The sequence below is a fragment of the Athene noctua genome, chromosome 27, assembly GCF_965140245.1.
Source record: "Athene noctua chromosome 27, bAthNoc1.hap1.1, whole genome shotgun sequence".
Classification (NCBI taxonomy): Eukaryota; Metazoa; Chordata; class Aves; order Strigiformes; family Strigidae; genus Athene; species Athene noctua.
Window position 1 is genome coordinate 5,134,722 of NC_134063.1, and position 15,360 is coordinate 5,150,081.

General features: G+C 41.4%; 1 protein-coding gene across 2 annotated transcripts in view; it reads left to right on the top strand.

Annotated features, from left to right (window-relative positions):
* The window catches only part of KDM4B (lysine demethylase 4B), a 91,051-nt gene that overhangs the window by 68,152 nt on the left and 7,539 nt on the right, over positions 1-15,360 (top strand). For both annotated transcript variants that reach the window (XM_074927851.1, XM_074927852.1), the window contains exons 12-18: positions 258-754; positions 2,294-2,414; positions 5,718-5,896; positions 7,087-7,309; positions 9,953-10,029; positions 10,218-10,273; positions 10,701-10,809. In XM_074927851.1, the coding sequence (XP_074783952.1) occupies positions 258-754; positions 2,294-2,414; positions 5,718-5,896; positions 7,087-7,309; positions 9,953-10,029; positions 10,218-10,273; positions 10,701-10,809 (1,262 nt within the window). The remainder of the gene's footprint in view (positions 1-257; positions 755-2,293; positions 2,415-5,717; positions 5,897-7,086; positions 7,310-9,952; positions 10,030-10,217; positions 10,274-10,700; positions 10,810-15,360) is intronic.

The following is a 15,360-nucleotide window of genomic DNA, read 5'->3' on the forward strand; positions in this document are numbered from 1 at the left end:
TTTCTGCTCCAGTCAAGAATTAAATAGTCTATAGAAATAACAGAAGGCTTTTCTTTCTGAAGTGGGCTTCTCTCAGTCAGTGCTGAAGTACAGCTGAATATGTCTACAGCTTTCAGTCTGCCTCTTTGAAAGGAACTGAAATACCATAATTTACTATGTTAGCCCAGCGCTGGAGCTTGTTGGTGAATGGAGAAAAATATAAAACACCCAGAAATCTTGGCATATAAAGCTAAATGTTGCCTATTCTCTTGCAACAGGTGACTGCAAAGCAAAGGCCCGTCCTCCAAAAATAAAAGGTGAAAGGAAGAAGAAGCACCTTTTCCATCAACACCAGCACCATCTGCAAGCACCTCAGGCTCCTCTGCAGCCGCAGCCGCCGCCGCCGCCGCCCGCGCCGCAGCAGCAGGTGGCCCAGGACGAGGGGCCAGTGGCCCGGCCACCGCTGCCCCCGGCAGCCCCCGCATCCTCCACGGCAGAGAAGAGCTTGCCCCCAGCTCCCCTGAACATTATCCAGCCCTCAGAGACACCAGTTGAGGAAGATGACTTTAAACCCCGGCCAATCATTCCCATGCTTTATGTGGTTCCACGGACCAAAAAAGTGGTGTTTGACAAGGAGCGCATGTCCTGCCAGCAGGCCTTCGAGCAGTTCGCCACCCAGAAGAGTCCTGGCTGGCGGGAGCAGGCGGTCCCCATGGAAATCCCTGTGAAGGAGGAGGAGAACATAGAAGCAGAAAATACAGAAGTCACTACAGAGGTCAGTGATTTACATGTGTGCATGGCTGAGGAGGTGGCTGTAAGATTCGGTAGTTTTAAGCAACAAGTTGAGGAGCAAAACCTGGGATGAGAGGAATCCTCAGTTGTGCCTGAGCCTCCAGTAGAGTAGTGCCACGTTGGTGAGCCACAGAGTGCTTTGACAGGAAGAAGTTGATTATTTTCTCACAGTTCAGCCCATCATTGCATTGATGTTAACCGACTAATTAAACTTCTTATTGTCTTCAGAAGATAAAATAGAGACTCTCTTTACCTGCTACTAAAAGTACAGATAATACTGAAATGAGCATCTCGAACGGTAGACAGGAAGACCCAGCACAAGCAAGTGGCAGCTGCTGCAGAGCCAGAGCAACTATTCTGAGAGTGGTAGAACCAAACGATCCCCAGGGGAGCTTTGAGGGCACCAACATTTTAATAATTCTCCTCCCTTGTTTCTGACTTCTTCAGCTGATGTGCTTTATGCTTCCAGGTGTTGGCCTGCTATGTAGTGTTGCCTAGGGATCTTTTCCATCGTGAGATTTAGCATTGGAGAAGTTGGCAGCAAACTTTTTCATGGACAATGCAGTTTGTGACATGTAAGCTGTCTCAGGCATCTCTTTTCCTTGGGGGGTGCTTTCCTGAGGATGGTTTCCAGAAGAGGAAGGAGGACAATGTTTAGGAATTAGCAGCAAGTCAGATCAGTATATATAGATCATGTAGCTCTGTTTTCCTACGTGATGGTGCTGAAAGAGCCAAGGGAATGGTAAAGCACTAAAATTGTGGGGATGGGGGAAATGTGCGTTGCCATACTGGCAGGGCACAGTTAGCTTACCTTTCACGTAAATCTTTGAGACATAATGGCTGCAGACTAGAGAGGAAAAAACTGCTATGCTGTGGTGGGCTGCCGTAAGTACCTTCATTCTTCTCGTGCTTGTGTAACATGGAATGTGCTTGGATTTCATTCTTAATGCTGTAGCACTGCTGCTTGGCTTCACGTCTGTGAACAAAAGCACGTGGTGCCGTCCATTTGTAGTGCAAAGTAACTCACGTGTAGCACACTCAGAGAGGGCTGTGAGCCCCTGTCATTAGGCTGCATGCAGGATTTCAGTGTTGGCTGCTCCATGGGGCAGTGGGTACAGTACAATATAAATATGCTTGTCATAAAACACACTGTAATGTTCTAGTAAAATGTTTCTGGTTCTATATATCCTATACATCATTTTTGTGCTAAAGTTCCTAGCTATTTATGTGATTGACCAGACTTTTCATAAGAAAATGGAACTGGGAGGCTTGAAGCTGTTCTGATTTTAAGGAAACGCTGTAGTTTACCTTTACCTGACATATTAAGAGATAGCATTGGCTTTATCTACTGCAATAATTGGCTCAGGAGGCTTTATTGATTGCAGCCAAAAGACAGTAAAAAGTTTGCTGTGTAAATTCAAGAATTCTTTATGACAAGGATTCTGCCTCTGTTGTCCTGTACTGTCCTTTGCTTGCCAAGATATTTTGGGGTTCCCATCGAGCTTGTTCTGGTTTGTTACAGACTGCTTCTGCTTTTTTGAAAATGAAGATGGAGATAAAAAAGAGTCGTCGTCATCCACTGGGCAAACCACCAACCCGCTCCCCATTGTCGGTGGTTAAACAGGAGACCTCGAGTGATGAGGGTGAGTGCACTGGCATGAGGAATGCTCGTGTGTGTCTTGTCTGATCTGAAAAATTGCTGAAGCCATTAACATAACTGGATGGCCTGAAACTTTTTGTGTTACACTTAACTGGTAGAAAATGCAGCATGTTCCCGTTTTGATAACCCAGCTGGAAACAAGATTCATCTGTGGGAGGTGTCCCTTCTCACCTCCCACCTCTTTTTCTCTCAAGAAAAATATTTTGCTGGCTGCAGAATGAGGCAGCGTTTTGGGCAAAGGGGAAAAAAGAGTTCATAGAAAATAACATTTTAAAGTAAAAACTCTGCCTTAGATATTGTATTAAAATGAGTTCTGTTTACCTCTGAGGAGAGTGGAGGTTGGGTCTGCTGTTTTATGTATAGGGAAAGTAAATTCTAACTTTTTGGTTGGCTTTTTAATTCATGTGAATGTTTGGGTCCAACTTTTCTTGGCAGATCCAGAAATGAGAATTAGAAAGTCTCTCAGTGCTTAACTGTACATCACTGATTTTTCTTTTCCCACGTTCTAGTCACTGTGAATGCCATAAGAGTCTAGGCCAAAAAAAAAGAAAAAACAAGACTCTTATCTCTCACTTTTGTTGTGTGGTGTAATGTACCACTTCTGGGTCTTGCCCACGTGATAAAGTACTCGGAACATAGAAAAGTCCACAGTAAGAAGCTTTTGCATGCTGGGGCAGGTACCTGAAGGTGTAGCTGGCAGTCTGTGCTTTCAAGGTACTTACAACTTTATATTCAAGAGAACAACGTCTTTCCTGTTCACTTCCTTTCAAAGAACATGCTCACTGATTTTGGAGAAACTTTGGGTAGGAAGGGGATATTCTATACATAAATAGCTCCATTTCCTTACCAAGGATGATGCATTTGATGTCTTACGTGTGTGTAATGTGGAGTGAAGCGCTAAAAGGCAGTTGACAGTAATTCTCTTGTTTTGGGGTGAGACCCTGCAGCAAACTTTTGTGCTGAAGGATCCTCACCGAACAGATTCTTTTCACTGTGTTGACTTGTTGGATGGTGTACGGGGACTCTGCTGGCTGACTCAGGAGCAACTTTCTGTGAAAGCTGGTATTTCTTGGGGACTGATTTACAGCACTGCTGGGCAAAATCTGATCAAACAGATTCTTCTCTTCCCTGCCAGAGAATAGAAGCAGCTCTCTGCACTCCTTGCTTTTTCAGGGCTAATGTATAAGGATGATCTGGAGGCTGCAGTGAGGAAGAGTGAGCATGTAAATTAAGGGAATACATATGCTACACTAAGATTCAGTTGAGACAAATTGTTAGTCTTTTCTACTTGCGTATAACTTGTTTGAAATGTAGGAGCCATCGTGAATGCTGCGTGTCACCTAGAATCCATCCTGGGATGAGTGAAGGTGATGATAACATACAATAGTAATTTCCTTTTTTCTCTCAGTCTGTCACTCTGGATTATGATGCTGGTTTCATTGATTTCACTGGTATCATAAATCCTTGTCTGTCTCCTGATGTGCCTTGACTAAAATTTGGAGAAACATGTGGCTTGGTTTTTGGCTCGTGTCTTAAAATGTCATTAAAGATGCTTGATTTCTTCAAAAGCTGAGAGTTGATCTCTGCTTTGACAGTAAGACATCTTGAAAGTATCAGTCTGCATACCTGAGGTCACTGGTCTTTTTAAAATTCTGTCTGTGTCTTACACGAGGTGTGGACGTGTAAGCACATGTAGCTGAAGTTAAGACTGTAGAACACGTCCTGGTGAATCTGTTTTGTAGTGAGGGCCAGCTCTGGTCTGATACACACTGAACTGGCAGGCGGCTCCTGGCGTGAGCAGGATCTCTCTCTAGGAAGGAAAGCCTAACTCCCCCGCTGGCAAGGCTTTCTCTTGCCCTTTCCAGCAGAATCCTGTGCAGTGTTGTGGAAAAGGCTATAGTATGAGCAATCATTGTTAGCCTTTGGATACCGCGATAAAAACAAAAATATAGTAAGAAAAAGACACTTTTTAGGAGGTAACCCTCATTTGAAGTATGACAGAGAAACACAGAGAGCATTCATCATCTCAAAAAAAGGGATTGATTAATTAAACACAACAAAACTTCCCATGTTGTCTGGCAGATGTATATCAGATTGGTTGGGGTGAACGTTTAAAGTCAGAGATGTAAACTTAGCCATTAGTATTTTACTACAAGTTATTTTTTTTCTTTCTGGTAACCTAAGACACAGAAAATCTTAAAGGGAGGTAGAAATGGGGAGGAGACTAGACTTGATGAGAGCAGAACATTAACTTTGTATTTCCAGTAATTAACAGTGAAGCAGTGAGCAATTTGGTTTAATGTGCTGAGCTCTGGGGATAATGTTCCACTAAGATGTTTTTGAGTTCCCCTGGCCAAAGCTGTTCTTTTGGAATCCTTGAAGATTGACAATGCAATGAGTGAACTACACTTTGTCTTGTGTGGAAAATTTCTTTTAACACTTACAGTGACTCAAAATTCCTTCAAAGGAATGGTAAGAAATTTGGACCCCAAACTGACACAAATGGGTTCTGCCGTGGTTTAATCATAAGATGCCAAGGGCCTTTTAAAGGTTTTGTAAAAACAAAGAATTAGCAAACTAATTAGCACAAGCAGTACCTATCAGAGCTCTGGCAGAAGAAGCCATGGTGGGGAATGCAAATCGAAGGCTTAGTGGTGTGTGCTTGATGAAAGTAGCTGTGAAACAGCTGCAGAGGAGTAAAATGAAAGCTTGAACCCAAGATATCTCATGGCCAAGGTTTGCATTTGCAGAAGCAGGTACAGGATGCACTTTGGGAAGGTTGAAGCACACTTGCTGCTGAGCAGTGGGAATTGGGGGCTGGCCTAACTAAACCAGCACGAACTGCATGCGCGTCTTCTACAGAACGTAGCTCCCAGTTGTAGAAAGAAAAGGGGGGTTTCCTTGCACTGGCATCATAATGAAGCTTGGCTTCATTAAAAGGATGTTGTAGGTTTCCACAGCTAGAAAGTGGAGGGGTTATGAAGACAATAAATCTAGATTCCTCTCCTTCTTCCTCATGGCCAGTTCTGTTGGGTCATCGGTGTCTCTATCGTGTCTATCCTACACATAAAGTGGAGATTATATCCATTTAAGAAAGTATTTGAGGCACACACATATTGAGGAAACATGGATGAGTTGAATGTTCTTATTTATTGAACAACTTGTGTTGTCGAAACAGATTAACCCTACTACCTTGCTATGTTTTGCCTCTACTATCCGTAGACTGTTTTGCCTCTACTGACCATTGTTTTGGGATTTTTTTTTTTTTTTTTTTTTTTCTTTTTAGAAACATTTCCATTTTCTGGAGAGGAAGATATGAGTGACCCAGAGGCTTTGAAATCTTTACTTTCCCTCCAGTGGAAGAATAAAGTCCATAATTTCCCAGCTGAAAGAAAATTCAATGCAGCTGCTGCCCTGAGTGAGCCATACTGTGCTGTGTGTACCCTCTTTTACCCATATAACCAGGTAATTCCTGATGCTGCTCAGATAGAGGCGTTAGTGCTGGGTACTGAGTGGTGACTACTGGGTAAATGATGCAGAACTTTAGTGTAAAGGGAGAAGTCATACAAATTTGCACAACAGAGAAGTGTGTTTGGATTTGGCAGAGGCAGTGGATGGAGCCTTTTTTGTTATCTTTCCTGGATTCTCTGGCTTCCTCAGCTTTCATTTTTTAAATCACACTTAAAGAGCTTTGTACTGCAAACACTCTTTTCATGCGGAGAAACCATGCCATACTGGGCATGTGATTGCTCTTGTTTAGATAGAGACCTGGGCTTCTGAATATAGACAAACAAGCAACAAAATAGAAATTTACTGAGTAAGCACATACATCATTTTTTTGGAAACTACCAATATGCTTTGGGATATGTTATGAGTAGAAGGGCAAAATTTATCAGATGAATTAGTTATTTGCCCAGGTGTGTATTGATTTGTTCTTGCATGCTTATAGAGCCAAATCTGGCTTTGTGTGTCCACTAGGAATACGTGCCTTAGATGCATATATAGGTGTTGGAAGCTTTTTCTGAGAAAAGCAGAACCCACCTCCCCCTTCAATAAAAAAAATCTCTTGATTTATTATACAGATGGAAAACAAAATATTTGTTCTGATTGCTGGATGGTGTTGTATAATGGTTGTAAGGGAAACAGGGTACAGCTGGGCTGTTTTAATCAATTGTTTTTAACTTTGCTCTGCTACTAGAAACCTTGAAATGTCCTTCAGGAGAAATTCTTGCAGAAAGAGTAGGGAAGGATGCCAAAAGGATGGGAGGCAGGGGGAAAGGTCTTGCTTTTATTAATATTTTCCTTTTTTTTTTTTTTTTCCCCCTTGGTGTTTTCAGCTGCGATTTAGGAATTTAGATTTTTACAGAAGAGAAACAGGGAAAGCTTCTCATTCTAATGCTTTTTTGAGCTTTCAAAATAAATTACAGATCCCAGTACAGGCTTAAGGAAGAGAGAGGGGAGCAAAAGGCAGGGGTGGGGGTGTGCATGAGAAGACAGGATTTGGAGTTCATTATTTGTGCTGCATGGCGTTAGGTGTTGGTTGACTTTTTTTTTTTTTTTTTTTTTTTTTTTTTGCAAGGGGAATGCTCTGACTTTAAAGTTAAAGCTGTGACCAGGGAAGAGGCAATTCCATATGATGGTATTTTCTCTTTAAGTCTTTACAGATGGATAAAGAAGCTGTCCCACTCTCTATGGGGGAGACCACCTCTTTCGTCCACCTTTCGAAATGCGGACAAAAGACCAAGCCTCTCATCCCAGAGATGTGCTTTACCTCAAGTGGAGAAAACACTGAGCCCCTTCCTTCAAATTCATACATTGGAGAAGATGGAACCAGTCCTTTGATATCCTGTGCCAAATGCTGTCTGCAGGTTCATGCTAGTGAGTGTTTCCTTCTTCACCAAAGTGTTTTGGGTATTGAGCACCTCACAAGTTTGTGCGTTGCCTCTATTTGAATTCCTTCTTGACACACTTGCTATACCTGTCACTCCCACTCTTTCCTTTTCTGGCACTAGTATGTGTAAATATTAGAGTCCATCTTGGCAGTCACTGATCTTAAAAGTGCACACAAACATTCTTTTTACTGTTTGTTTTGTGGGCTGATTCTTCTCTGTCTCACAGAAAAGATTATTTCTTTTGTTATCTTTCAGTTTTTGTAATAAAGCAGCAATCACAAAGCTGATAGCACTCTTTTTGCTTGTTCAAATATTGGTCTGCTGGGTAAGGTTGTACTGTTCTTGCGTGCATCAGAGATTATGGAGTAGTTTCTGAGATATATTTTATTAGCATCTGTGTTACTGTTTATAGGAATGGCACTTGATTACAAAAAAGAACATATGTCTGTTTGTTTCCCTGATAGTTATGTCTAAAAGATCTGATTAATCCTGGTAGAGTATACCTTCACTGTAGATTGTATGACATCTAGTTAACATTTGCACTCGTGCTAGGAAATGTGACAAATTACCGTTCAGCTATTTGATCTTGACAGATGGGAAATCTTATTTAACTTGCATCAGCTGGAATTACTTTTGTTGTTCCAATTTTATAGTCCGCAGGTCACTGTGCAGCTCAGCATGACTGTCTCTTGTGGGGAACTAGAATGCAACTTTTTATTTCTGTACTGCATCTGTGATTATGGTCACTTCTGGCTAATAAGAGCGTGTGATGCAGAGTGAGCATGAAGATAAAGACTGCTTTCTTACTTCACAGGTGCAGTCAAAACAGAGATGCTGCATCTTGTACCTCCATATGTCTTCAATACTCCAATCTGTCAAAATAGTTTCAGTGGCCAAACTCTATTTAGGGACAGAGGGATGTGGGCAAAGTGATATTAATCTGCAGTCTCAGACAGAGTTTAGTTTTCTGGTTTGGTTGTGCTCTACCCTTGAGGATAGGACAGAAGTTAAATCTAGTCTGATGTAGTCTCCAGTGTCGTCTTGTTTCCTTCTTGCAGTTTGTACTTCTAGACTGTGATATCCCTTTGACTTTGCTGCAGAGACTCCATTTGCTTTTATTATAGGATTGCAGCGTTGAGGTATATTTTGGTTAATCTGGCAGCATGCTGTAAAACCAGTCGGCAGGCTGCTTGTTATTGAGAAGTGCCCTCACCCAGCTGTGCTAGGTTATGACAACAGCAAGGACGTACAGAGAAGAAAGTTTTTGTGAAGGTTTCTGGGCTTTTAAGGTGTTGACAAAATCTAAAAAAAGAACATACTTTTCTTATTCTGTTAGGATCATCCTTACAGGGCAGTCTGGTGTTCAGTAAGTGTGACTCTTTCTCCCCTCGGATCCCATACTCCAGCTCCCTGTGGTCCTGAAGCAAGAAATCAATGCTGAAATTTCAGCCTTTTCTACACCATTTTGAGCTCCAGCAGTATTTCAGTTAAGGGTGTTTGTTTCTTTCAGCTGAATTTCCAGATCATTTTTTTTAGACTGAACACCCCTGCCCATTTTCTAGGACTGGGTTGAATCTGCTTGCTTGATTTGCTGTACGATGAAAAGAGACTTCAGATGTGGAAAACAGCTGCGGATCTATATTATTGACTTTTTTTGACATAATGTTTATCTGGTTAAGTGGATGATTTTTATAAATCAGGTTATTGTGGCAATCTGAGTGCTTTCTGATAACTTCTTTTAAGTTTCATTCAGTAATTTGAGACTGTCATTCCCAGTTGAAATTTTATGTTTGGTTTTATTAGGCTAGATAAAGGCCGTGAGATGAGCTTTGTGTTAATTAGGATGCTGGCCAGCAATCTGTGATACGTTTAATTCTCTGCTCGCTCTGCAAGCTTACAGGAACTGCATAGATCCACTTTTTCAAAACTATTTCAGTGTCTTTTCCCCATTGTCTTGAGTGGCAAACCTCAGTGCCTTTTACAGAATTCTAAGGGATTTTTGCTCTTCTTTCCCTGTCTTTATAATGGGTATAATACTACTTTATTTTTGGTGCTGCAGAGAAGGATTTGGTGCTTGCTTATTACAGTAATTGATGCTCTGTAAAATCAGATGTATCTAACACTTCGTATAACCAGAAATTAGTGTTATTTTAAATACTGTTAAATATGTGAAATACATGTATTTAATTTCCTTGCAACATTACTGGGTTTGTCCTTCCTCACAATACCACTTGGCAAAGATGATTGCTTTAATCCTGCTAAAATTCAGTGGTCTGAACTGTTCTAATGTGTGTGTTCCAGCAGTAGTAGCATCACTTTTGAGCCCAGCTCTTGCCTGAAGAATCAAAGCACTCTTATTGTAGTCCTTGCAAAAGAGAAAAAAAACCATTGAGGGTTACCTGTGTGTAGGGTTTTTTTGTTTGTTCATTTTTAGACCTGCTTGTCCCAAATTCTGACCCCCTTCCCAAATTTGACTTTCCTTAAGATTTTTGTTTGTACCTAGACTATTGAATATAGTTAGTGGAATGCTACACTTGATTTCAGAGATAATTCTGAATTGAAAAGTCAACAAGTCAGTAGTACAGATATGTTAGCAAAACTCTGAAGGACATAACTTTGTTTCTTTCAGGCTGTTACGGAATACGTCCAGACTTGGTGAATGAAAGTTGGTCTTGCTCACGGTGCTCCGCCAATGCATGGGCAGCGGTAAGCATCTCTTCTTCTGCAGCCAAAGGAAAACTTCCTGTGGAAATTAATTAAATACTGCAACAGAGATGGGTGGTGGGAGGGTGCAGTTTGCCTTTGTATCCCAGATGCAGTGTAGTCATTTTCTGGGAAGGATAGGCAGTCTGTCAGATTCTTGGTCCGGCTCTGAAGGATGTTTCTTCCTACAGGAATGTTGTCTGTGCAATCTCAGGGGAGGAGCTCTTCAGATGACCACTGATGGGCGGTAAGTGATGTTTTTAAATATTTAAATATCCTTCCATATTACATCTAATGTTCTGGTGTGGTGAGTTTGGTCTTGATGCTCAGTGTAGCAGCTGGTTTTGGCGTTATGAAGGTAACTGCTACTCACTGACTTGGCAGGATGAGCTTGCGTAACTGTGCTGTCTTACACTTTATTCCTAGAGAAAAGTATTTTCAGAGAATGTTTAGTATCATGCAAGATCAGATGCCTGGAAGGTTGATCCCTGTTTTTCCAGAGACATTTACCTTGTATGACCGTGATTAACAGTCAGTTGATAATGTTGCCAAGGCTGCTAGCCACCATAAATATGCCTTGATACTGAGGGAGCCAGAGAAATGTTAACTGCCCTCTTGAGTATTTAATTCAAGTAATGGTGGACTCTGATTTGTCTTCTCACTTTTTTTTCCAGATGGGTTCATATAATTTGTGCTATTGCTGTCCCCGAGGCCCGTTTTCTCAATGTAATAGAGCGTCATCCTGTGGATATCAGTGCTATTCCAGAGCAGAGATTGAAACTGGTAGGTGTCTTTTACCTGTAGAGAGTGTTTGTGAACAAGAGCCAAAAAAAAAAGGAAAAAAGCTTTAACTAGACAGCCAAACATTGTGTGGGATCATAAGGTAGCTGAGATTGGAGGTGATGTTCTCGCTCTTTTATTTCCAACAAATGCCCCAAGAAGCAGTATCATTTGGATGTCTGATGAGGTGCTGTCTCCGTGCTGTGACAAACCAACAAGTTGTGATGCCTAGATCCGCCTTTAGTCCCCAGGAGTGTGCTCTGACCCTGGGCAGAGTCTGGGACACTTACCCACCTGGCAGTCAGGTCTAAATGACCTGTAAGCTTCGTTCAGTGCTGCATAGCGGGAGCGTGAAGGGACGTGGTAACTAGAAAGAAGGTGACATATTGCTGACTTGTTCATCTGTAATTTGATTCGTCTTTCTTTATAATTTTTCTCTTTTTCTGTCAAGAAATCTCTTGTAGCAATTAATAAACATTTCTTTGTGGACATGACTGCGAGGCGAGACTGCAAAGATTTTAATGAAAGTCCAGCTACAACTTGTAATTTAGTTGCATTAGGGATTAGTAATGGATGATTCATTAGTTCAGAGCAATTAATCTTAATGTTAGTTAATGCCCCATCACTATAGTGTGTTGTTGCAAAATAAATTGTGCTTTTGCTGCTTTTTTTTTTTTGTACAGAAGTCAGCTGGGCGACAGTTGGGAGTGTGGTACGGGGGAAGGTGATGTAGCAGTGATACATTGGTTAGTGTTGATGTATTTGTTAACTGCACAGCTATTTAGTGCAGGCAGCCCAGCCTGGATGAGAAAGGAGGAAGAATCTCTGTCTGCTTCCAGAGTTATTTCTCTGTTGTGCAAATGGGTTTTGTACACAAATGTGAACGTAAAAAGCATTCATTATTCAGGTGGAGTGATGGAGCAATGTGATGCGAGAGTGATAAATCTTGTAGCAGCGGTTCTTTATGGATCATCTGACATTTCCAGCATGCATCCTCTTCATTACCAGCACTTGTAACGATGAACTAAAAATCCTTTTACACAAGACTCACTTTTATTGCTTAATGGAGCCTCTCAAGGAAACATAACTTAATTCTTTAACTCTTCTGTGGCTGCCTTACAATCCTGTAGAGCCAGGGCAGTGTTAACATCTGTAAAACTGTTGCCTCGTTCTGCTTCGAAGCATTGGCTCTGCCATCCAAACCTTGCACAGACTCACTACGTATCTTTCTTTATCTTTTACCCTTCCTGAATTAAAGCTTCATCACTTTGTTGATTTTTTTTTTTTTTTTTCTTTAGCACTGTATTTCATTCACACTTCATGTTTTTGTGTCTCAGGAAAGGTGGAGAATTTTTATATCAAGTACTCTGACTTACACCATCTAATGATGTGATTTACAGGCACCTATTCCTTATGCTGAAGTTAATAAGAGCCTGGTTTGTAGTTCAATTCTTGTCAAAGTCTGGCTTTAAACACTTCACTTGGAAAGTGTTAGCATGGCTGGTGCTGCACCTTGCTTCATCATAACCAGAGTAACTTTTCTAGAGGTGCAGTGCTGTTTTTTTTTCTGCCAGGATGTCATGACTCTGCCAGCAGAGTGTGTTGGCTAGTCCAGGTAGCTTTGGACACAAGTTCAGGTGTTAGTCTTGAGTTTCTGTCCACATGCCAGTGTGCCCCCTCTGTAAGATGTCTGGTGCTGCTACGCAGCTGGCCCAGCTGTTGGGATGTAAGAATTAGACTTTCAGCCTAATTGTTCTGTGTTCAAGAATGTCATCAGGTTAAGTATTGTTGTATTTAGCCTGATTATAAAAATCTATCTTCTGTGTTGCTCTATACTTGTGAACGCCTTTATGTTTGCACGCACCATTGATGTCTCTTGAAAAGAGTTGGTGTTGTCACCACATACATTGTGGCTTTGAGTGTCATTTGTTACAGGAAAGAAAGCAAATAAATTATCTGGAGCTAAAATTGAGTGGGTTTTAGAGTTAGGAACTAGGTAAAGACATCAAATTGAATTTGGATGGCAGAATGTAAAGGCAGTGGTGCTTATAGCAGCAGCATTGGAGTAGTGTGGGACGTGCGAAGGAAATTTAGATTGGATAAGGTTGTGTGGAGAAGCACACTCGTGAGACATTATGGAGAGTTTTAGGATTTTTTTAAAGGAGATTGCAGGTAGTTCATGGAGCACACGAGTCATTCGAGGAGCTGGGGGGGGTCTGTTTTTGGAGGTGTGCAGCTGCATTTAGGAAGATAAACTGAAAGTGACTTAAAAAGTGGTGGTGTTGGATCTGATGGCTTTGGAGAGATGGCTTTTGCTAAAAAAGATGGAAAAGGAATGATGTGAAAGCTGAGGACACTTGAAGTGAATGGGTGAAGGTAATGAAGGAAAGAGGGGGGTAGGGGTTACCTAATTATTTTTTTCAAATTTTTTTAATGTATTTGTATTTTTTTACATTGCTGTGAAGGGCCTGAGGTAACAAGGAATTGCAGTGATTAGTTTGAAAAGTATCTCCTGTTCTTTGAGCATGCATCAGGCCACCCCTTTCAAGCATAGACTTTTCAGTCCATTTGTGAGCATTGCATCATTTTAAAGAATGCAGTTTGCGTGCTTCCTGATTAATGGTGTATTACGGGCCTGTGAGCATAAATTATTTATGACGTGGAAATTTGGAATAATTAGCTGTCATTCCTCAGTGGAATAAATGAATTGCAGTGTTCATCATGCAGGAGACAGCCCATTTCTTACTCTCAGCTATGACCCGACTCTCCGGTGTGCGTTTATTCTGAAGATTTTTTTTTTTTTTTTCTCCTGTGCTTTAGACCTCTCTAGTACCTCCTCTCCTACAGAAAATGTCTTTATATGCGCTGCTTTACCACAGCACTTGGCACTGGTGCTTCTGTCCATCCCATCTCCCCCACTTGCAGATCATCTGCATTTTCGCCCCTTCCACCATCTTCTACATTTCAGTCTCTCTGTAGCTCGTGTTTTTCTTTCTCCTTTGATCATATTTGCTCTGACTGTTCCGTTGGTGCAGCTCTTCTGCCTGTCACAAGGAGTTTGTCTTGCTGCTGGGGTGTCATTAGGTGCATGCTAATCCTTCTGGCTTGGAAGAATCCTGTTCGCATCAATAAAGGCAGATTCCTGATACTGGAGGGTTAATGCTCCCTTGAGAAGTGGTATTGAGCACGCTGTATATCAGCAGTTGTCCCTGCTGGCGGGAGAATTAGGTATTGACAGTTTAATAATGAGATCTCATTGCTATTGACTTGCTTTCAGTGCCGTGTTCCTGCTGTGCACTTTGCTGTGGTGCTTATCTAGCTTTTGAACATGGTTTACAGAGCGATAAAGGCATAGCTTATTAAATACTAAAAAACACATTCTGGTAACACTAAGGCTCTGGCTTTGAATTTCCTGGCTTTTGTTAGTTTAAGTAAAAAGGCCAAATTAATCTTTGATGTAAACATACTGACTTCAGTTAATTCCCAGGAAGTGAATTTGACGTATTTCATGTACATGTGGGGCAGACCCCAGTCAAGGGAGGGGTGACTTTGCACAGAAATAGGGGAAAAAAAATGCACCTCCCTTTCTTCTGCATGTTTTGCTTTCAAGGAGGAGAAATACTCTTCAGAGAAGGATAGGTCTTTTATTTGTCTTGGCAGCGTGTTGTAGCTAGTGCAGTCGGGCCCTGGCTCTTAGCTATGATAACACAAACATAAGATGGAAATTTGGCAATTCTTTTGCATTTACGGGGTAGTTTATAATACGATATCACTTCATATTTTTGAGGGTACGCTTTAAAGATAGCTCAGATCATCTAGAAGCTGAGTGAATTTGTACTTCTGGGGGATGTATTGGCTTGTTGTGTGATCTTGGGCAGCTTATGTTACATTTTTAACCCTGTGGGATGTAGTAATTCATACGGATCTTAAAATTTAGGTTGTGTGTTGTGTAATGTTGCATACCTTGAGCACTGCTTTAATGGGAGTGAGGTAAATCAGAGGCCAAGAAGAGTGAAAGGGGGGAAGAAAGGCTCTGTTTAATATCAGACACTGCAGAAAGGGAAAAAACCCATCTGTCATAGTATCATAGTGTGTTTATAGGACATTTATGTTTAGGTGAGTAGATGGATTGAGGGGGAGGCCGGGCGGTCAAAGCTGGGGGGCAGTGGCTGGAGCAAGCTGGGGGTGTGCTTTGGAGATGGTCTTCTAGACACGGGCACTAAAAATTACTGTTTCCCTCTATTCATCCTTACAGCTGGAAATTATTTCTTTGTAATAAATAAATCACATAGCTGTATAGTCAGATTCATGGGCATATAACATCTCTCAGGATTTTATTTATATGAGCCATTCATTCTAACAAGTAAAATGCATGTTCGTCTCACATGTGTGATACTAATTTTTCCCTGCTTTGCCTTGTCCAAGCCTCTGCTATGGTAAAGAAGCTACTGTTAATCAGTGACAGATTCCCTAGGCTTAAAACGTTAAAAGCTAAGAATGGTGTTTCCAAATAGTTTCCTGGAAATATTATGCAAGTGTCCAACTTAAATTTCT